General features: G+C 37.9%; 1 protein-coding gene across 1 annotated transcript in view; it reads left to right on the forward strand.

The window, feature by feature from the left end:
• Window positions 1–485: 485 nt before the first annotated feature.
• Window positions 486–23706, forward strand: part of snx13 (sorting nexin 13) — a 43662-nt gene continuing 20441 nt past the window's right edge. The window contains 9 exon segments of the mRNA XM_042331860.1: window positions 486–635; window positions 750–871; window positions 2085–2203; window positions 5031–5132; window positions 8448–8536; window positions 13215–13298; window positions 13423–13561; window positions 16328–16416; window positions 22767–22866. Of these exon segments, the coding sequence (XP_042187794.1) occupies window positions 5078–5132; window positions 8448–8536; window positions 13215–13298; window positions 13423–13561; window positions 16328–16416; window positions 22767–22866 (556 nt within the window). The 5' untranslated portion in view covers window positions 486–635; window positions 750–871; window positions 2085–2203; window positions 5031–5077.

A 23706-nucleotide genomic window follows, 5' to 3' on the forward strand; every position in this document is an offset into this window, starting at 1 on the left:
TACTTGTCCTATCTGTTAGGGCTTTGGCTTGTACAGTCAACAAGAGCTGAGTGGGATGATACTCTCCCTCGTCATTGGTCTGTCCTTCGAAGTCCCGCTGGCTGTGCTGCCATCAGCAGTGCACTGGAATACTGCAGATCCACCTGGCTCAGGAACCAGACTACCAAGACCACCACAGAGACCGCTGGCTTGATTCTGACATTCATGTCAAACATGTCACCCGCTTTCCTCCTCCCCCCCACCCCAAGCAGGATAGTCACTAGTTGGTTATTTAACATCCGATGGATTGTAGGTACCAGCAACTCCCTATGAGCTTCCTGGTAGGCAACATAGTTCAAGTATAGATTGATGAGATCATTGCCACCATCTTCTTGTCCGCAGCTCGGTCACATATCCCTTCCCATTGAGCGATGGGTTGTAGTTGTACAGCAACAGATTCCTAACCTGCTGATGAAAATGTGCTGCACAAGTCTTGAGATTGTTTTTCATAAAGTATAATTGCTGGTTTGCACATTTTAATGTTTGTTCTTTCCTTTCCCTTAACTGTAGTTTTTTTTTATTTTAACCCTCGTGATTTACTATGAACCAGTAACATTTGATATGCTGTGAGCAGGATATAAACATACAGAATCCAGGTGAGAAGAAAACATTCACTATTTACAATTAAGTACAGTAAGTATAATGGGAACACGAGGGTTAGAGTGGATGGATATGTTTCATACTTTATTCCTTTTTTAAACTTTTTTCAGGTCCTCCAGTTTGCACTAAGGGACTATATTCAATACTGGTATTATACCCTGAGTGACGATGAATCTTTTTTACTCGAAGTCAGACAAACTATTCAAAATGCACTTATCGAGTTTGCCATAAGGTGAGTTTGGGTTCACTTGATTCAGCCATATGGCATAAAGCATACCACATTTATTAGGATTAGGATTTCTATCAAAATATGAAAACCACTTTTTTAACCATATTATTGTAATAGTGAATTACAGAAAAGCCTGAGCAAATATTAGCAATAAAAGTAAGGAAGCTGCCTGATCCTCACAAGATGGTAATGTTGTTAATGGGATACAGTGCATAATTGTACTGAAAAATTGCATTTACAGACAAATGTGCAATTTTCTACAACAACAAGATTACATTTGTATAGTGCCTTTCAAGTGGGAAGGACGTCCCAAGGCGCTGGACAGTGTAGAGCATTTTAGACCCGAGCAGGGGTCGGGGAAGGAGAAGGAAAGGGAGGGGAAGGGGGGTGGCCGATGCCATGGTCGAAGAGGAGAGACTTGAGGTGGTACTTGAAGGAGGCTAAGGAGGGGGCGAGGTGAAGTGATTGGGGGATGGAATTCCAGAGGTTGGGAGCAGAATGGCTGAAGGCTCTCCCGCCAATGGTGGGGGGGGGTGGGTCGGGGGATGTGGAGCAGGCCGGAGCCGGCTGAGCGGAGGGAGCGGGCGGGTTGATAGGGTGTTAGGAGGACGCAGAGGTAGGGTGGGGCAAGGCCGTGGAGGGCTTCTACAAGGTATGTAGTATATAGTTCAATTGATGAGCAATGACCAATCAAGCTGGTGTTTACAACACCTTGCCTTTACAAACTTACTTGTTACAAGTGTTTTGTGCCAATTATGCAATGTGCCCATTGTAAGGCAACACGACTGTGCTCAGTTTCTTACTTTACTTCTAATGTCTTAATTGCATGGGTTGCATTGTGTAGGTTTTTGCTTCAAGACATTTTTGCTTATGAAGTAATCAGCAGCCATAGATACACCATCTTGGATCAAACCATGTTCAATTGGGACAGGAGGTAGCACTTATAATTTCATTAAAAATGAAATCTGGCCTTGATGAATGAATATCTCTATGAACAGGTTCATGACAAAGAAACGTCAAGTATTGTATTTGCAAAATTAGTACTAGGGAAATTGAAAAAGTGGTACCAAACATACTGACAGCTTCTGAATTCTGAGTGGAATCTGTTTATTTATAATGTTATTTACAAAACTGAAGCTATTCTTTCGTTTCAGAAAATGTGTGGATTTCAAACTTGTAATAATGTGAATAAGCACTTTATTATGATTGATAATAGGTCAAAAGAGGTAGACTGGCAACCTTATTTCACTACAAGATTGGTAGATGGCTTTGCTACGCATCTCCATGTTTTCAGAAAAGCTCAACCAAGGACAGAAGATTCAAGACAAAAAAAAGGTAAGAATAGATATTGAACAAAGTATGGTGCATATTTAATATCAAACTTTTTAAAAAATCCGACCTTGATTGCATGCACTAACTTGTGAGAAGCTCTGATACTGTGTAACAGGCCATTTTCTTGTGTGAGGTGAGGTGGTTAGGGTTGGCAAATACTTGAGCTGTGTACATATCATCACTGATGCCACCATTTCTCCCACAATACCCAGTTTTCAGTATCAGCGATCGAGGGGCTCCGGCCTGATCGTTTATCACCCGTCTAGCTCAACAGGAATAAGAATAGAATAAAATTACTTCCTGGTCAGTGTGACTTAGTACCACACCAAGTGATGCATATACTTTAACCAAAAATTGTGAGTTTGATTTGTTTGTAATAGATTATTAACAAATATTTTATAATTTGTTAGATATTTGCAAGTCTAGAAAATAGTTTGGTTCACAAATATCCTTGCCAGTTATTAAAAGACTTGCAAATTTGATCAAAATATTCAGTAAATTTAGTTTCACTTTATTCATGTAAAACTGCCTCCCTATTAATTTAAATTCACTTCAAAATCATAGCAAATATAGCATTGGAGTTTCCGTTAAGATCATTGAGCTTATGCCAGTGTTAGTATACCTTCACCTTATTTGTTGGTTTACCTGGATATATATGGAAGTTTATCTACTTTCAAAGGATGAAGAAAACCATTATACAGCACAGAAGGAGGACATTCGACCCACTGAGTCTGTGCTGGCTCTTTGAAAAGAGCTACACAAATCAATTCCATTCCCCCGCTCTCTCCCCATAACCCTGCATACTTGTCCTCCCCAAATAATGATCTACTTCTCTCTTAAAAGTTGCTATCAAACCGGCTTCCATCACTCTTTCAGGCAATGCATTCCAGATCCGAACAACTCGCTGTGTGAACGAATTTCTCCTCACCTTCCCTGTGTTTCTTTTTACAATTATTTTAAATCTGTGTCCTCGAGTTTCTGACCCACCTTCCAGTGGAAATAGTTGCTCCTTGTTCACCCTATCGAATCCCCTCATAATTTCGAAAACTTTTATTAAGTCTCCTCTTAACCTTCTCTGCTCCAAGGAGATTAATCCTAGCTTCTCTATCTCTCCTGATAACTGAAGTCCCTCATTCCTGGTACCATCCTGGTAAATCTACTTTGCACCCTCTCCGATGCCTTGACATCCTTCCTAAAGTGTGGTGCCCAGAACTGAACATAGTCTCCAGCTGAGGCCTAACCAGTGCTTTATAAATATTCTTCATAACTTCCTGACTTTTGTATTCTATGCCCCTATTTATAAAGCCTAGTATCCCGTATGTTTTTTTAACAGTTTTATCTACCGATCCCGCCACCTTCAAACATTTACTTATATGAACCCCCAGGTCTCTCTGTTCCTTCACCCCCATTAAGATTGTACCATTTAGTTTATATTGCCGCTCCTCATTCTTCCTCCCAAAATGCATCACTTCACATTTCTCCATATTAAGCTTCATCTGCCACATGTCCGCCCTTTCTACCAGTCTGTCTATGTCCATTTGTAGTCTGCTACTATCCTCCTCACTGTTTACTACTTTTCCTATCTTAGTATCATCTGCAAACTTGGAAATTGTACTCCCTTGTCCCAAGTCCAGGTCATTTATAGAGATCAAAAACAGCAGTGGTCCCAATACTGACCCCTGGGGGATACAACTGCACACTTCCCTCCAAACAGAAAAACAACCATAGTTGATGTAATTATCTTCATTTTGTACAATTGGAGAATATATAGATTATTTAGATTTTTTTCCATCTAAACCCTTTCTGTATGATCAGTGCACCTTTCCATGGCTGAAATGGTAATTTAGCAAATTATTGATTTTCTTCCATTAAATGTAATGTAAAACATTCTTTTTCTGCCTGACTTTGAGGTCTGAAACATAATACAAATTTACGAATAACTTCTGCGGATTACCTTAAAAAAAAGCTTAATACTGCAATGGAAGGAGTGTAGGATTGGTTTTCTGGAAGGATGAGGTCAGAGGGTCAAAGGGCCTTCTTCATCCAAATCAATCTTGTGGCTACTGATTTTCAGGAGGAGTCGTTATTTGCGACTCTACAGTCTCTGTTAACAAATCTGGATAGTGAATGTTACATTGTTTTGTTTTCCTTCTGGATCAATTGGCTAAATGATGTGATTAGCAGCTAATAAGCTTAATGAACATTAATTCCACCTTATATAAGGAAATGACTCAGTTGGTAGCACTCGCTTCTGAATCAGAAGACTTGATTTAAGCCCCACACTGGGACTTTGTACTTATCTAAGCTGACACTATTGCAGTACTTGGGTTGTGTCGCAATGTTGGAGGTGTCTGATGTGAAACGTGCTATATTAAATGCAAGTGTTGGTCTTTTTGGCTTTGGTGGGTACATATTTTCTGTATCACAGGAACTAGAATTCTCCATTTTCCCTTATCCTGTATTCATCAATTGAAATTGTTAGTCAAATACTAACAAGAACAGGTTAGGTTGTTTGTTGACATGATGCACAACCAAATTTTCTAGCATAGGCAGGTTAGTGATTTTTGTGCGTGACAGCAGGAAGTGGCGTTCCCAATGACCTGCAAGTTGGCCACTTTTTGTGTGGGAAGCTGAGATAGCTTTTTGTGCACATGTGGAGTGATGTCAACTTTCACATGACCAGTGATATTACGATGCAGAAGCACTGCCTGTGATTACGCTAATTATAACAGTTTGGTTTTTTTATTGACTCCCAACTACCTCGAGTTATAATGGATCTGCACTAGAGTGTTATTTTTAATCAGTAAAATGATTCTATCTGCTATTTCAGATACATCCGAAGAATTAATTGAAACCTTCTTTGAAGTTGAGGTGGAAATGGAGAAAGATGTCTGCCGCGATCTAATTTGTACTTCAACTAAAGATGAAGAAGGTTTGTTCTTTTAAAAAAAACATATAACCAGTACTTTCATTTTAGCATATCTATTGTACTTGGTGCTTGTTTGCTGTGAAGGAAGAAGAGGGAAAGGAGAATTTAGGAGGAATTTATTGATCCAGAGAGTTGTTGGAATGTGGAATGCCCTGCTGAGTAGGGTGGTGGAGGCAAGAGTCAGTCCATTGTAGCTTTCAAGAGGGAACCAGACAGGCATATAATAATCAAAAGGCAAGATACTGCAGATGTTGGAAATTTGAAATAAAAACAGAATTCGCTGGGAAAACGCAGCAGGTCAGGCAGCATCTATGGAGAGAGGAAAGTGAGTCAGGTCGATAATCTTTTGTCAGAACTTCCCATGCCAGCACAGGAGATGTAACACTGCCTGTTCTCCTCCTCCCATATCACTGTCCAAGTCCCCAAACACTGCTTCTGATTAAGACAGTGATTTACATGTACTACCACCGATGTAGCTTACTGTATTCGCTGCTCACGATGCCGTCTCCTACATCGGTGAGACCAAACGCAGATTGGGTGATCGCTTTGCCGAACACCTACGTTCCATCTGCAAGTGCAACCCTGAGCTTCCGATCGTTTGCCACTTTAATTCTCCTTCCCATTACCTCTCTGTCCATGGCCTCCTATGCTGTTCCAATGAAGCACAACAGAAGATCGAAGAACAGCACTTCATCTATCTCCTACGCATCTTACAGCCCTCTGGGCCTCAAAATTGATTTTAACCACTTCAGACCTTAAACACAACTCCCATCTTCTCTCAACCTTGCCTCCCCCTCTTCTTTAACCATTCACACATCCTCTGGGTCTTAGACGCATCTTTTCTATCTATAATCTCCTACTATTGCCTTCTTTTGTCTTGCACCATCAACACCTCTGTGTTGACATCAGCTCCTGTCCTCCACTTATTTTTATTCTGACTTTCTATTACCGCCCCCTTCTCTGTTTGTCCTTATAAACTGCTCCCTTCCAACATCCCCCAGTTCTGACGAAAGGTTGTCAACCTGAAATGTTAACTCACTTTCCTCTCTCTACAAAGGCTGCCTGACCTGTTGAGTGTTCCCAGCACTTTCTGTTTTTATTCCAGGTACATCATAATAATCCTTGCATTTGATATAGCGCCTTATCTGGTCTTCTAGACAACAACAACAAGATTGCATTTATAGAGCGCCTTTCACGTCGGGAGGACGTCCCAAGGCGCTGGACAGTTGAGTCGGGACCCGAACAGGGGGTAAATGGTCAAGGTGAGGGGAGGGAAGGGAGGGAGCAAGGAGGGGGTAGAGAGTCGAGAGGGGAGCTGAAGGCACGGTTGAAGAGAAAGGTCTTGAGACCAGCCTTGAAGGAGGAAAGGGAGAAAGCAAGGCAAAGGCACTGGGGGATGGAGTTCCAGAGCCTAGACGTTTCAAAGCATTCACAGATTACACTGTAAAGTGAATTGACTGTATATTTTGTGGGCGAAAAGCAGCAGCCAATTGCGCACAGCAGTGTCCCACAAATAGTAATGGATTGAATGACCAAATACTTATCATTATTTATGCCCCCTTATTGTGTCAAGTCACAACAGCTTCAGATTTGAAATGGCCATCTTATCAAATCCTTTCATAATTGTAAAGACTTCTTTCTATATACTGAAAAAAAGGGCAGACATTCAAAGAACTTGCAACTATTTTCAGGATTTATACTATGGTATCAAAGTCTGATCACTCAATTGAAAGCAAATTAGAATGGCAGTGATATAGTAGGTTATCAGCTCGGCTAAGGGGCTGTGGCAAGGCAAATATTCAGGGAAGAAAGAAATCACTTGGTAGAAGAATTAACCCTGAGGGATTCTCATTCACTTTGTGGCGACTGATCCCACATTAATGTTAGCGGAGGCCTGGGAGCAGATTTCTCCCATCTTCTCATCCAAGCGTAGTGGCTTTTCATTACCAGTCAAAAATAAATACCTGATTTTCATTCAGCTTCTTTCTCTACATCACTATCTACTGCCAAGGGTAAAGTCACTTCTCTCCAAATACTAAACAGCAGCATTAAATTTTGCAACACAGCTGCAATTCCAGAAAATCACTTCAATCTACTATTACCCAAACAAACGGTATAATGATGCACACGTTATCACAGAATAACTGTTGATGTTCTTTGCCGTGGTCTTTAATTGTTCATAAAAGTTACCATTCAATCAAAATTTATAAGAGAACAAAGCTACAATGAAATCAGTAACATCTCCCATTCTTAGAATATTTCAAAATAGGTAGATATTTGCCCTGGGTGCGGGTAACAGGGGAAAGGCAGCAGCGGTTATAACTGAACACGTGGAATAGTGAGATGTGTAGTTAGAAGTGTCCTGTATTAATAACAGTCTAAAAGTATATTCATAACTAATTGGAAGTGAAACCTGTCCAGATGGTCTGCTCAAAAATAGTAGTGGAAGTAAATTGAATTTCTCACATTTCTGTAAAAGAATTGTAGACAAATTTGTTAACAGGAATTGCTATTGATCTTCTTTGCTGTGGTCTTTAATTGTTCATAAAATTTACAACCAATCAAAATTTATAAGAGAACAAAGCTTCAATGAAATCAGTAACATTTCCTATAAAAGAGGTAGAGTACAAATATTGTGTGTTTGAAAACTTTATCTTCCAGTTGTATGAATCATTTGACTGAAAGCTATGGATTTGCAAGCATCATATTCTGTAACTAACAGCATTTTGCAGGTTCAGATAAGAAATGAGGGAGGATAGAACCACTCTCCCCCTCACACTGTAAACAAACCTTAATTATAATAATCTCATTGTTTCTAATAATGTGTGGGCATGTGAAAGAGCATAAGATGAACATACCTTATCTCTCCCAGCATGTTTGTATCAAAGAAAGTCTTCTTAGCTGTGATTGTCCACAAAGCTGTAGATAAATATCAATATAAATTTTGAACCTATCTGATTTAAGTACTTGGTTTTGTTATAGTTTCTTCTAGGAGACTGTAATCCTTTACGTGATCTCTTCAAGAAAGCTTGCATGGGCCGAATGGTAGCCTGTGTCATAAATTTCTATGGATGCTTTCTTTTGTAGGATAGTGGATGTAATTGGTTAATCGGCTTGAATTAACCAATTATATCCACGCAGAGATGCAGTTTGACAAACATAGAACAGAGCCATGCAATTGAAGTCTGATGTCCTCCCAGCAAGCAATATTGATTGATCACGAACAACTAAGAAAGTTCTTGCAAAAATGAAAGATTCAGTGCTTTTGCACCAGGAGATGTGATTGGTATATTGATGTTAAATATTTCCCTCTTTCAGCGTTCCTGAGAGATCTTTGTGAAGTTTTATTATATTTGCTTCTACCTCCTGGAGACTTCCATAACAAAAACATGAGATACTTCCTGAGGGTAAGAACTCTAGGTTTTCATAGTGACAGGGGTTTTAAAAAATCATACATGAATTGTGTAGGTCAATTGAAATGAGTTCTGCAGTTATTACTATCGATTCCTAACAGTGCTGTTACCATTGTACTCATCATTCTGGAGATAATGGTGATGGTATTCTAGCAAACTTTAGTCTGGTGACTTTCCCAGATATGTTACTTGGCACTAACCTTTCACTTGAATGAACATTGTTCAGTCATGATTTCAAAAAAAATGTAAAAATAACTGAAAGGACAGAGTTTTACTTATGCTACCACAATCCAGCATATACAGACTGATGGATGGCTGGTAGTGTTAAAGCTGTAACACAGTTGAAGGATTCCATTTTTTTAAAATCGAGTTTTAATTGTGTGTTTGAGCCCTAAAATTATTTTATGCAATCTACTCCCAAGTCATTTTATTATGTTCTTTAGCTAGCTTTTTATATGTTCACTGCTTAATATTGTATGACTACTCTATGACATTTCTATTGGAATGCTGTGATGTCAAATTATCAGAGGGGTACAAGGATTAGGAAACTCCTCATCCTGATGAATTTGATGATTGGAAGAAAAAATAGTAGTTTTTGTTTCTCAAGAAACTGTTACCAGGATATCATTCCATATTTATTTAATTTTCTGATCTTTATCCGGTACCATAATATTATTTCTTGTTCAAGTTTGTGCAATACTGATTGCTGCAAATATTTAAAGCTGACCCATAGGCCAATAGAAAATTGCACCGGTAATTTTTTCATGGAATCCACAAAAACAACCATCCCTGTGAAAACCAGGAAAAGTGAAGTTGACTCGGTGCCCAGGCCTCTGTACGCCATTGCTGCCAGCTGTTTGGTTGACATATAGGCTTTGGCGCCTCTGTGCGCATTACTGTGGCAGAGCAGCTCTGGGTGTGCATCCATGGCCCGGGTAAGAAATGAGCTTCACTCACTGGTGAGTGAGCCACGGCCCTGCACCCATTGGCCATTGAGATTATTTGCAGTCACACAATTACTGTGTGCATGTGTTTGTGTGTGTCTCTCCTTTCTCTGTATGTGTATGTCTCTGGATATGTGTGTACGTGTGTGTCCTTTCTGTGTCTGTGAGTGTGTGTATGTGTATATCCCTGTGTCTGTCTCTGGGTGTCTGTGAAGTAGTGGGTCCCAAGAGTCAGGATGTGATGATCTCCTGCTGCCCTGCATTCAGGATACTGGCAAAAATGGCGAGCAATGCTGGTGTTTGGCGGATCTCCAGGCCTTCAAATGTAATGCAGGGTAGAAACGGACAATTCAGGTCTCCGATGGTGTTTTTTTCCCCCCAAGTAGCCCACCCAGATTTTGTTAAACAAAGCATTAACAAATTTTTTTTTTTTTTTTTTTGGAACTATCTACAATGTGTTATTTCTTCATGATCAGTTGTTATCAATAAAGTGAAAAAATGTAGGTTGGCAGTAAAATGTGCCTCTCAACGGCACAAATCAATTCCCCACAATTTTCCGCAAAATTTGTCAAATTTCGCCACAATTTTTGGCAAACATTTCCACAATTTTCTATTGGCCCTGCCCATAGTTTGGTATACAACTGTGATAGAAATATTGTGACAGTGATATCTACGTTGTTTAATCATTGCCATGATTCCAAAGCATTTTCAAACAACAAACATTATTTATTTGAAGTTGAATGTGGAAGGTTTTCAACAGAATCACATTTTAAGTTGTGAAACTGGTGATCAATTATTGCAATTAACTTATATCTTTTAAAGAACACTAATTGCACAAAGTAGATTGTTTTTCTGCTCCTGCTCAGTATTCAATTGCAAGAATCCCAGGCTGGTTGTACAGTTTATGGTCTTAGTCATTGAACAACTAAAAACTTTCAGTGTAAGTGATCTGTCACTCGTGAATGTTCTCAATGGTTCGTCTTACCCAGCAATTATTTTACTGCAATTTCTTCATGTGGAAAATAGCTGCTTACCAATTTTACCTTCATATCGCAAGCATTCCCACTGGCATGATATTTGTACATTTGTCTGGTTTGAGCTTTTATCAAATGCCCTCTCTAACTTGCTTACTGTCAACATTGGCTGCCACATTTATCTTCATCCAAGGAAGCTCCTTTCAAGCCTGTGTGGCACGCTCTGATTTCCTGTAGGTGCAAACAACAAGCTCAGACTAGCCCAGATTGGACAATTCATGAACCAGAATTTGTTTTACAATCTCTGTACGTCGGAGGCAAAGTATATCAATCTCTGACAACTTGAGTGTTTTCTAATTATACTAGTTTATGGTTGCTAAAGATAAGATTCTATAATCACAAAATAGTATGTATAGGACCAAATAAATGATGTGATACAAAATAGCACAAAATAAACCCAATTATCAGCAGTGTCAAAGATGATTTCAGCAACGGAATCTCCTTGAAAGTGTAGACTTTTGTTTGGCCCGGGTTGCACGCTCTTTCTCTCTTCTCTCTGCAGATGTGCTACTAGCCTGGTGTGTTCTGTTTCATTCCCATGCTGATTATGCTAGTTTTTCATGGACAGATTTAATATTTCCGTGTGTGTGTGTATGTGTGTATATATATATATATACACACACACACAGAAATATTAAATCTGTCAGTGAAAAACTAGCATTATATATATACATATACAAATTTCAAATAACCATTCAATTCCTGAGCCATTTGCCCTTTGAATCTTAACCTTATTCAGTTCATGAAGCATTCCATTTGTGAGGGTGAACCTCAGTCCTTGTCACTTGATATTGTTTTTAATTTCAGCAAAATACTGTTCAAAAACTAGGCTTATTCACACTTTGGTGTGAACTACCTTTCTCCAACTCAACGTCGATGCAACTGAGGCTAACCGACTCGGCTCTCATCAGTGCCTCCTCACCTCAGGTGCTAACCATATCAAACTCCCTCACCCCAAATCAGAGTGAGAATGTGTGCAGAACCTAAGCGTTTTGTTCACCCATGACTCTCCTTTAACCTTTCAACCGGCTCTGACATGAAAGGTGCTATATAAATGCAATTTGTTGTCGTTGACCATGTCTGCTTCCCTTCTTCTCCGAACCTCTGCCACTACCTCACCTGCCTTGCAGCTGAAGCCCCTATCCATTTTTTCTGACTCCAGATTTGACTTCTCTAATTCTCTTAAGCTAACTCCATATCAATTTGTTCGCTCCCTCTCTTAGCAGGCTCTAGACTGCTTCATGACCCCCGCCCAGCCCACCCCACCATCAGAAGTCAGGCCTTCAGCCGCTCTGCCCCTACCCTTTGGAATACCTTCCCACAGTCCCCTAGCCTCACTCCCTCGCCACCATCAAGGCTTGTCTCAAGACCCTGCTCAAGACATTCCTCTTTGACCGCACCTTCAGTCAACCTCCTACTTCTTCTCTCCCTATCCTCCACTCCTCCTGATCCCAACTCGGGTCCAAATCCCTGTCTGTCCAGCACCTTGGGACGTCCTCCCGACATGAAAGGCGCTATGTAAATGTAATTTATTGTTGCTCTGTTCACTCGCCTTCTAGCTCCATTTTCCACAAACTTTGCAGCCCACATCCTCTCTTGCATGGCTCTGTGAGCTCATCATTCCCATCCTCGCCAGGTTCTACTTGTTCCGTATCCAATACATGGATCAATCTTAAGATCCCTGCCCTTACCTTTAAAAGCTTCTATGGCCATTCGCCACCTACAATCTCCTGCAACTCTACTCCCCCAAGACTCACTCACTTCTGCCTACTGTGGCCTGCTTCAGTCTCCATCCCGCTAGCAGACGCACCTTCAGATCTTTTGCCATGCCCTCTGGCACTCTTCTGAAATCCCTTCCTCTCAGTTTTCAGAACCTGTTGATTATCCTCTCCTTTTGATTTTGGCCTATTTCCCCCTGCACCCCCCATTTAGTTTTTGTAAAGCATTTTTAAGATGTTGTTGGATAGAACCTCAGGGAATATCCCTTTGTTTTTTTTTGTAGAAAATAGTGCATGGACAGTTTTTTAAATTGTGAAACCCAATTAATCATTTGAAACTGTGCCTTGCAGATTCGGAACGTGCCGTTTTTGATGAGCTATTGGATGTCAGTCAGTGTATTATTAGCATTACAATTGGCCTTAATGCTCCAGGATTTAAGGTTGGGAAACATTATTGAAGACTCCCATTCATTATTGCTATCCAGTGACCTCAGCTGGAAATGGCAACTATGTGAATAGGAACTGGGGATGGGCTATTCGACCCATGCATCCCGTTCCACCATTTTAGTTTACACAAAAAGTGCCAAATATGTGAAATATGGGGAGTCAGATTGTGTCAGCAACTTCTAAAGCGAATTCACACAATTAAAAATGGTGTAGGGTTTTGTTTTACTTTGGGATCAGCTGTATAGACCATAATAGTATCTTCCCATCTTGTACATTCCTATGTTTCTGTGAAATGTGATATGTGGTTTCAATTTTGTTTAGCAGATTTTCCTTTTTGCCTCCTCCTTCTCACTCCATTACATTATTTTGCAGGATGAATGTCCCCAAATCCATTATACTTGTTACTGTTACTTAAAGCCAGCACACATGACTTGTTTAAGAAACTGCATAATTTTGTAATGGGAAAACTCTTGGGTTAGTATTCTGGGAAGATGAAATCAATAGCTTTTTTTTAAATAAAACTTTTCAGGAAATCCTAGCAAAAGGAATTCTTCTTCCATTAATCAACCAGTTCAGCGATCCAGACTACATTAATCAGTATATTATATGGATGGTAAGTGGCTTTTGTTTTGAATATTTTACTGAATTAAATGGCATTCAAACCCCATTTGTGTTTGTTCTACTTAGAAGTAAACTACACCGATAAGTGAAGATGCTGAAAGTATTATTTGTTTCAGATTCGTGATACTAATTGTAATTATGAAGCCTTTATGAACGTTATCAAATTAAGTGACAAAGTGGCAGAACTCGAAGCAGTGAGAGATAAAGCGGCGGAGGAGCTACAATATCTTCGATCTTTGGATACAGTTGGTGATGGTAAATTTGTAGTTTTATCTACTTTTGATAAGCAAAATTAATTCTGATGTTTTAAAATGCCCTAATATTTTGTATAATGTAGTTTAAAAGTACATTTAATGCGTGCCTCTGAGGCATATTGTCTGATTTAAAGAACACTATAATAATTCAGGTATATTTGAACTATAATCAATGGTTCATTCTACGAGTGATGGTAGCAGTCCTATAATACAAAAAAGTAATGATAGCCTGCAGTTAATTGTCACTCTGCAAAATCAAATTTGTTTCAGAAAATGTTGATTGAATAAATACTTCTGTCACATACCTAAACTTTTTTTTGTCAGCTAAGTATCTGACTCCTTGAAACCAATCACCATACGTAAGAGTCTCTGAGCCAAACTGCTAAGAGTTCCACAATTGTATAGATTCCATTTGTTTGGTTTGGAAAGTTCATGTTCTCCCTGGAGGGATGCATGTTGCTTAGCTAATCCTGAAAAATTAGGAACATGTTTAGCAAGGGTAGTCTTGGAGATTTCAGGGTATGCATTGGAGTACTGCTAGAGTTTAACTAGGCAAAACTATGCAACCTACCTGGCAAGCGTCCCACCGCTTGTTCAGCTTAGGAAGAGCCCTATCTCCTAGTAGTTGATCTTATGCACATTGTTCAGAAGTCAGCTGTACATAGAGTATTTATGGCATATTCTAAACACATGAAAACCTTAACAATGCACAGTGACTGCAGCAATAGGATTCTGCATTCAATATAATTTTCTAAAAATCAAGTTAATTTGTTCTAATTCAACATTCCATAACCATAGGGCCACCATTTACCTAGATCTATGTTATTTTATCTGCAGAATTAAGCATCATTTGCTGGAACATGTGTTAGGTGACAGAATTCTCTGAACTTGCCTCTTTGTGACCTACTACAATTTCACAAAACACAAATTATGATAATTATAGCAATAATAATCCTTGTATTTGATATAGTGCCTTATCATATTGCCACATTGTCTGAAAGCACATCATGGAATATATTGTAAAATGGATTTGACTGGGCGAAACGTGGCAACCAGTTTGTACACGGCAATGGCCCACAAACAAGCCTTGGAGTGAGTGTCCAATTTTATTTGGGGGATTGTTGGCCAGGACATCGGGAGGAACTCCCTTCAACTTTAGAATAGTGCCATGGGATTTTCTAATGTCCATCTGAACAGGCAGACAGGACCTCAGGTTAACGTCTCATCTGAAGGACGGCACCTCCAACAGTGCAATACACTCGCACAGCACTGGAATGTCACACTCCCTTAGACTATGTGATTCCAAGTTCCAACTTGACTCTGAGGCGAGAGGGCCACCACTGAGGCAGGCTGCAACTTCCTCGCTCGCTCTGGCTCTTGTTTAGGCTTTCTTCCATGTTTCTTGTTGAAGATGTATTTGGTTTTTTTTACACTTTTAAGATAGTGGATATCCACTTCTGGTGCTGACAATGCCCGTTGCACAGCTCCAATAAAACACGATTTAAAGGTGGAAAATAGCCTTGAACTTCCCAAACAAAAGCAGCTGAAACAAAAGGTTGCAATCTTATATAAAGGAATCTGAATAACAGTGAGCCCATGCAACAAGATTAGCTAGTGGTAAAAAGACATGTTCATACCAACCATCTTTTACAAACCTGGGGTATGTTACTGTAGCACCTCTGGTTATACACACTCAGAATATATTTGAACTTCCCATCTCCCGTGATGGGATTTAAGGGATTTTCTATTTTTTCTTTGGAGGAGAAATAATCTAATGTTTTTTTGAAGCAGAAAACCTCTTGGACCTGAGAAGCCTTTAATATTTCAGAGCCTGAATCTGAAGGCAACCCTTCCTCATATTATGAGCTCCTCCTTGCTTTCAGTACAGTTATTCAATGTAAGGGTGATCTAGAGCTGGAGAGTGTCAGGGTTGTAGGCAGGTCCTGCTTGTCCTGTCTCCTGGCAAGGCACCAACCAGGATACAAATGCTGAAGAAGAAATGTGTGGTGTCTGTTACCTGGAAGTGAAGAGATTTTGCACCTAGTATGTTTAGAAGCCAAATTCATGAGAGTAGAGGCACTTTGTGCACAAGTTTAACAGAAACGTTTTTGAGAGCTATTAGGTACTATTGAACATGTTCCAAGTTTTGAGACCCCTTTAAGCACTGGTGATCCATCCCTAAGTTGTAGTTCTCTGCTGGCAACTCAAAATAGTTCAGAATTTTACACATACACTGAGGGAAGTTTAAGTGGCTTGCTGAACTAATCAATAGTGTTGATAAGTGAATGTAGGTTCATTTATTTAAGATTGTTTGAATCATATCCTAGTTAATTAAATATTGGCAATCTAGAATACTGAAATGTGCCTAACTGATCAAGTCCCAATATATCAAATAATCATTTTAAAATGCTTTAGATAACCTTTCAAACACAAAACAAGTTATAAAGACATTGTACAATTATCTACATTCCCTCTTCCATTATATATGGAGAGTACGGTAGTCATTAATATGTAGAATAATATATATTAGGGGAGTGGAGGTCTCTGCTTTTGAAGAATATTTGGAAATATGATGTCTAATTGATCCGCTGTTCATATTTGTCAAAATTAGTTAATGAGTGCATTTTATTCTTAATGCTGAAATGTGACTTGAGTGCATGTTCATTTATTTAAGGTTGTTTGAATTCTATTTAAGCCATTAAATATTAGAAATCTAGAATACTGAAATGTACCTAACTGGGTTTTGCCTTCATCTTTCATTTTTCAGATATAAACACTATAAAGAATCAAATAAACAGCTTACTATTTGTGAAGAAACTTTGTGAAACAAGAATACAAAGGTTAAACTCAGGAAAGGTAATTGATTTTATTTATCATGATTATAATCGTTAAAGTTCATGTTGGCATTTCTTAATTTTGGTTAGTTTTCTATGTTGGTAAAATGGAAAAGTATCAGAATAGAAAGTAAAAAACATGATAACATTCTAATTCTATCTTCAATTCTATGTGTGATGTAATTCAATTCAATTTGTAATTCAAAATACGAGGATTAATTGAAAATTAATTTGTGTTTTCCCAATTGTTTTTAAGTTGAATGTTAATGAATTGCCTTATTTTTGTTGTTACTTTTAATAATCCTTTTTTGCTAAAATTGGAATAGTTTAATCAACAAAATATTTTTTTTTGTCTATCCTCAATGTACATAAAAGTAACGCTATCGAATGCAGAAAAACACTTAAAGAAACCAATTAGGGTTAGGGTTAGGAGGATTATGGTATGTATGACCAAGGGCAAGATATTGTTAAAGTACACTGAAGCATTACCTCCAGCTTTAGTCACAATTTCCTCCAGATTCAAAGTGGTTTTGAGTGAGAGACTCGGGTGTTGGCATATAGCCTAAGATCAGTTGATTTTAACATTCCCTTTGGTGGAACGTTGGGCATGGTCCAAAGGAGATGCCTTCAGGTTTGGAAGCGATTCAAAGTTTGTTTATGACAGTTCTGACATAAAATAGGAAGTAATGACTAATTTTAAAGCCCCCGTACCTATAATCTCTCCTTTTTTTTAAAGAAAAAAGTGAGGGATTGATCGTGGACTCCAAATCCTCCCAGAAATAAAACAGTCTGAGGATTTTTAGAATGCGTATTATTTAGCAAACAAGACCTTTCTTCAACATCTAGCTGGATTTATTGAAATATCTAGCAAAAATGTATCTCCTAATGTGGCACCAATCCCAGTATTGACCATGGGGCAGATAGGTTGCAAGAGGTTTGTTGCTCTGGTACAGGAAATGAAACCTTTGTACCTATATTCCTGGATAAACTCCTATCTCTTTGAATACATTGCTTAAATTCCAGATAAGCTAAAAGTTGAAGTTACAGAATCCTTTCTAGGCCACAGTAATAATAATAATAATAATAATCCTTGCATTTGATATAGCGCTTTTCACGTCGGGAGGACGTCCCAAAGCGCTTCACAAAACACACTGTAAAGTGAATTGACTGTATATTTGTGGGCGAACGCGGCAGCCAATTGCGCACAGCAATGTCCCACAAACAGTCGTAGATTGAAAATGACCCAATTTTTTTTTTATTATTGTTTTTTGTTTTTTTTGGAGGGATTATTATTATCTTGTTGATACTCGTCAACAAGGTGATGTCTCACCACTGTAATCATAGACAGACTGCAGACATGGTTGGGAAGAGAGACTGCAGACATGGATGCAGTGGGCATGGAGAGAAGGAATAACATGACCAAATCCAGTGGCAGCCGGTTTCATAGCCAAGACCAATAATTTATATTTTGAAATAGACTGAGAACAGGAGAACTGTCTGCAATTGTTGTAGGCCTAGAAGCTTTCTTGCTTAAAAGCAGATATTTGAAAAGGTTAATGATGTCCTTTGAGAACACAGACTTCAGATGAAGTGCACATATACATACCAAATGTTGCACACATCAGTTTTGAACCCTGCACCTGCTTGATTTGTTAATCAAGTTAATCAAGTAAGTTAATGAAACCAGTATATGAAGCCTTCGCTTTGGACTACACCCAAATCTTTACTGAAGGCAGTCAGTTGGCTGAGGTTTAAGCCAGTACAGAACTTTAATGGCTATAGTTTAAACTTCAATTCTATGGTGGGTAGCCATAAGTATTAAGAGAATTTAAGACAGGAAGATTCAGTGATGCCTTGCAAAGTTATTCTGGTACTTTGTAGATTTAAGTCTTTCTAGGCTCAGGGAGGGATGGTGGTAAATGCTGTGTGTTGACATATTTCAAATATATTTTATATATATATAATATATAACAAATATAGGCACTATATCAAATGCAAGGATTATTGTTATATATGCAAAGAACACAAGTAATGTTCCATATGGTTTAGAGAAACTGGAGTGAGACTCCTGAGGGTATAAATTGTCATGGCCAGTGCTGGGTGTCTGGTTTGTCATTTGGAATTTAAATATTAAGATTTAATATAGTACCAATTTTAACCAGTTCTTGTAGTTTATTCTATGTATAAACTGCAGGTACAATTTTTATTAATATTCTGTTTTTGCAATTATATATATTATTGTTCAGTCTTTCATTCTGAAATCTGAATTCACACTTCAGTTTCTATTTTCAGTAATTTTAATGTATTGAGTTGAAAGAGTGAAAGCAGAGAAAAGCAAATTGCAAATTATGAACTTTGCTTTTGTACTTCGACCATAATCCTCTTCCCTTGACCTTCAGATTTATGGTTTATATTGGTCTAATCTAAAATGAAATCTTTGTGTCTTGTGAAATAGAAATTGGGATGTTATCTGTTCAGTCCAAGTATCGTAGTACATCAATTCTCTTTGACTAAATCAAATTGTGAATGCTTGCCCTGTGTAACTTAATCTCTGACTGCTGAATTAAAAATGAAACTAAATTCTAGATAATTGGGTTAGTCGTTACCAATTCCAGTTCCGTGGAGGCTAGCATTCAAGCCTAGTTATAGACTGAATAAATAACAATGACGTCCTTGGAATTATTACAAGGCAGTGATGATATTGAGATGTCATAAAACACCAACAACAACAAAATTACATTTGTGGAGCGCCTTTCACATCGGGAGGACATCTCAAAGCGCTAAAAAACACAAGAGCAAAGGTTCATCAGCCTCAGCTTTGCAATTATAGCTTTCAAGTGACTCATTTATGTTTTATAATTAGTTGTCTGTTGCATTTATTTAGTTGGAAGAGCTGAGTTTTGTTATCTGTGCAGATAGCCAATGGGCTCTCCATACTTCTCGTTTTGCACTGGTAAACTGATGCCTTTTGGTTTATCAAATCATAATTCAGTCAATTACCAGAAAACAAAAGAAAAAGTAATGTACGTTCTATCGATTACACTGTCTTTCAAAAAGCCATTTTTTTCCAGCTGTTACAAAAAGATTTATTTTAGAGTTATTTTTTTCATAATTTTCAATTAAAAATTTCAAACTGCTTTAGAGCTGCCATATTGGGTGATGGGAAAATGTTTAGGTTTTTAGCAACAATCTGCCCTTCAGGTTTTATACAATCAGCTTAATTTTCTAAACTTTGAAAACTTGATTTAGTTCAGATGTATTTTTGTCTCCAAAAGTGTCATTCAGAATCACCAACACTAATTGGAATTATGCCATAAATTTTACCATGGTGTCATGCATCTATGACAGGTTGGCTTAGCTGGTAGCACTCTCACCTTTTAGCTTTTATTTCTTCCAGGTTAGAAGATGATAGGTAAATAATAAAACTCTTGTCAGCTATCCAAGCTATAGAAGAGAACTCTCACTGCAAGTGTAATGTTATTGTTATATATTCTATTTTAGGTTACTGCCAGAAAGTGTTTAATCATGGGTTTTATGCTGTGAGCTCATGTCAACAAGCCTAATGAGTTCTTTTGCACGCATTGAAGGGAGTCTATATTTCCGCTAGGTTCAAACATTCAAATTTAGATGGATTGATTCAGTCAGTTTCTGGAGTCGTTCTTAAATGTCCATTTCAAAGCTGGTTGCAATTTTAAAAAAAATAGCTTTCTTCTGTTTAGTCAAACCAAATACTTCGCTAATTAATAGCAGTGAGCTTTATTGGCAAAACTGCAAACAAAGCATGAATATTAAAATCACTGAACTTGCAATCCTATATTTGAAGAAACATTCTTAATAATAAAGGACATTGATCTTATTGAATTTTTAGTATCTTATGGTTATAACATCTTTGAGATACCAAGAGACTCTTTTCACAGACAAAACCACCGGGTTAGAACAAAGATTATGCAGTGCCATATAAATTATTAAAGACAATAATAATCCATGCATTTGATATCATGTCAGAAGGACATCTCAGGATTTATTGTAAAGTAGTGGCTTTATATTTTGTAATTAACTGAAACTAATTTTAAAATGATTATTAATAAAATTGGTGTTAACCTGGCTCAGTTGGTATCACTGTTGCCTCTGTGTCAGAAGATTCAAAGCCTCACGTTGGGCCTTTGAATTACCATAGTCTAGGCTGACATTCCCAATGCAGTGCAGTATTGTTAGATTGCTGCATTGTTGGGGGTGCCATTCTTCGGATGAAACATTAAACCGAGGGCCTGTTTATCTGTTCAGGTGAATGTTAAAGATGCCATTCAAAAAGAGAAGGAAGTTTCTGCTGGTGTCCTTGTCAAAAATCCCCTAAGAAAATTTGTCATTTAAGTCATGGCAGTTTGTAGGATATTGCTATGTGTTTCACTCTATGTATAATTCTGTCATTATACTGTATGTTTAACATAGAACTGCTCTGTAATAATACAGCATAAAAACATGACAAAACATAGGCCATTCAGATCATTTGATATTGTATTAGTTAATGATACCTCTTTCGTTCTCATCCAGTTTCGCCTTTTCTCTTTATCCCCAATGTCTTTGTTTCACAATTATTTACCTCTTTAACACCTCAGATGATAATCTTTGTGCCTTTTGGGGCAATGTATTCCATATTCTTAAAACCCTTTGTGGGAAATGTTCTTTGGATTCAGTCAGTTTAAAATCAGTGTATCTCTAATTTTAAACTTATGTCCCCCATCTATCTTGTTGATTCGCTTTTTATTATTAAATGCTTTAAATCAATCATCCCATAACCTCCTCAACTCCAGAGAAAGTCATACAGTTATACAGCTTCATCATAGCTAAATGTCGTCATCCCAGATATGATGCTGGTGAATCAAGGACAGTATATCCTTCCTCAGGTGGGGTACCCAAGACTGACCATAATACGTCAGATAAGGTCTGATCATCACTCTGATACTGCAGTAGTGCTTTCTTGCTTTTACTTGGTCTATGTCTTGAAGCATAAACTTCACAATGTTGCTAGTAACTCAGAACTATAGAAACATGGCTGCCTTCTGAACTGAAAGAGTTCATTTGGCCCATGATCCATACCATTACAGTGAACCCCCGGCTTACCCAGACTCCAAATATCTGAAATTTCCCAAAAGGGAAATTTATATTTCTGTGTACCGTGTGTGAACTCTTGCCGACCAGGTATATCGACTTTGACTCAGTTTGAATTAGCTTATTCGCTATCTTCTGCTTCAGGTTTCAAACAATTGCAATGAGTTACTGGCATTTACCAGCATTTTCTGGCATTGAAAAAGGGCAGTAAATGCCGGTACGGGCATTCTAATTACACTTAGTCAGAAATTCCAGCACTAGAAAATTCCCCCCATTAGTCCAGCTAGCCGAGGTTTTAGTGTATTGCTTTTGTGGTGCTCTTTTTAGTAATTCCACCTTCCAGCTCTTTATAATAATAATAATAATAATCCTTGCATTTGATATAGCGCTTTTCACGTCAGGAGGACGTCCCAAAGCGCTTCACAGAACACACTGTAAAGTGAATTGACTGTATATTTGTGGGCGAACACGGCAGCCAATTGCGCACAGCAATGTCCCACAAACATTGTCTTTCCCCATGTCCCTTACTCATTTTAAAACAGGAGTTAATTGAAGTTCCATTGTACAAATAACATTAATAGAGCACTCTGATCGAGAACTTGCACATGCAAATTGAGTTCTTCATAGAGCAAATTTTTATTGTGAATCAAACTGTAATTTATAATGTGATAACTGCAGATGAATTATGTTATGCTGATTGATTGCAAACATGTTTCCTAGTAAACTGAAGAATTGTACAATTCATAAATAAAATGGTTTGTAATTCAGTTAATTGACTTTCAGTTTATTGACTTTCAGTTCTGATTCTATTTAATGATATTTACAGGGCTTATCTTTAGAAACCAACATTAAAACCACTGTTTCCTTCAGTTATGGCTATGTATTTTTTTATGATTGGGCACATCATCCTGGAAAAAACGATCTAATTTCCCGTATCTCTTTTGGTTGAACCAATTGTAATTTATTCTATAACTGCTTAAAATCACTTGCTTTTAATAATTCAACAAATATGCACTTCATCCTAATTTATAAACCAAAACAACACTTGTACATATTCATTGATGGTTCCCTTCTATTTTTTAATTGCCTTATTGAAATTTTTACATTATTTTATGTGAATATTATATAAAATCCTTTTGATTATTAATATTTGCTTCCTTGTAATAATATTTACACAAAGTCGGGCTGAGTCAACTTTTCTCAAAGCTTGCAGTAGGGGGATGTTTTCCAGCTACTAATTGTGTTTTCTCTTTTAATCTACAGGAAGTAGATACCCTCAAACTTGCAACAAATTTTGGCAAACTTTGCACAATTCCCTTAGACAGTATTCTTGTGAGCAATGTTGCATTACAGTTTTTCATGGGTAAGTATTAGACATTTATAAATTCAGATTAGGGATACAGCAACTTGCATTTGTAATGGACCTTTTGCATATTTAACATCTCAACCTTTTATTTATGGAATAAACCATTCTATTTAAAGGTTTGATTGAATAATTGACACATATTTATGTCAACATCTACATTTTTACAGAGAAGTTGAAACATTTTGGAAATCGACATTCATTTAAAATGTATAAACGTTTAGATCTAATTTTCCCCCCACCTCGCCCCTGTCCCCCATCTAATATGTCTGTTGCTCTGTATTTATAAGTATTTTTAATATAAAAGAGAATACAGTGGCAGAACTGCAAATGGGAACAGAACAGAGGTTGTTTACAGGCCTCTGTAACCAGCACAAAAGGTGCACAAAACCCGCACTTAGTAGGTTCCATGATAGCTGAGAATTGGAACTTGTGTCATGGGGTCATCGGAGGCAAAAACTCATGCTATTCTTGCATGAGCTTGTGATTCGCACAGAGGATTTTAGGACAAAAAATGCTCTACAAAAAATGGTGATTGAAGCAGAATTCATAATAGCTTTTAAAAGGGAATAAGACAAAACATCTGAAAATGATAGAATGAAATGGGGAGGGGGTGGGGGGCAGGAGAGTGAGACTAAATAAATAGATCTTACAGAGAGCAGGTATTTAGGCACAATGGATTGAATGACCTTCAGTGCTGAAAAATTTTGATTCTATTCCTTATCGCGATTGTAGGTAAGCAGGATGCATCCCTCCAGGGAGAGGGTGCGTATTCCATGCCAACAAATATATCTGGAATTGGTGGAATAAATGTGATGGAACTCTTTGATTTGGATACTC

Source organism: Callorhinchus milii, unplaced genomic scaffold (genome assembly GCF_018977255.1).
Source record: "Callorhinchus milii isolate IMCB2004 unplaced genomic scaffold, IMCB_Cmil_1.0 Scaffold2, whole genome shotgun sequence".
Lineage (NCBI taxonomy): Eukaryota > Metazoa > Chordata > Chondrichthyes > Chimaeriformes > Callorhinchidae > Callorhinchus > Callorhinchus milii.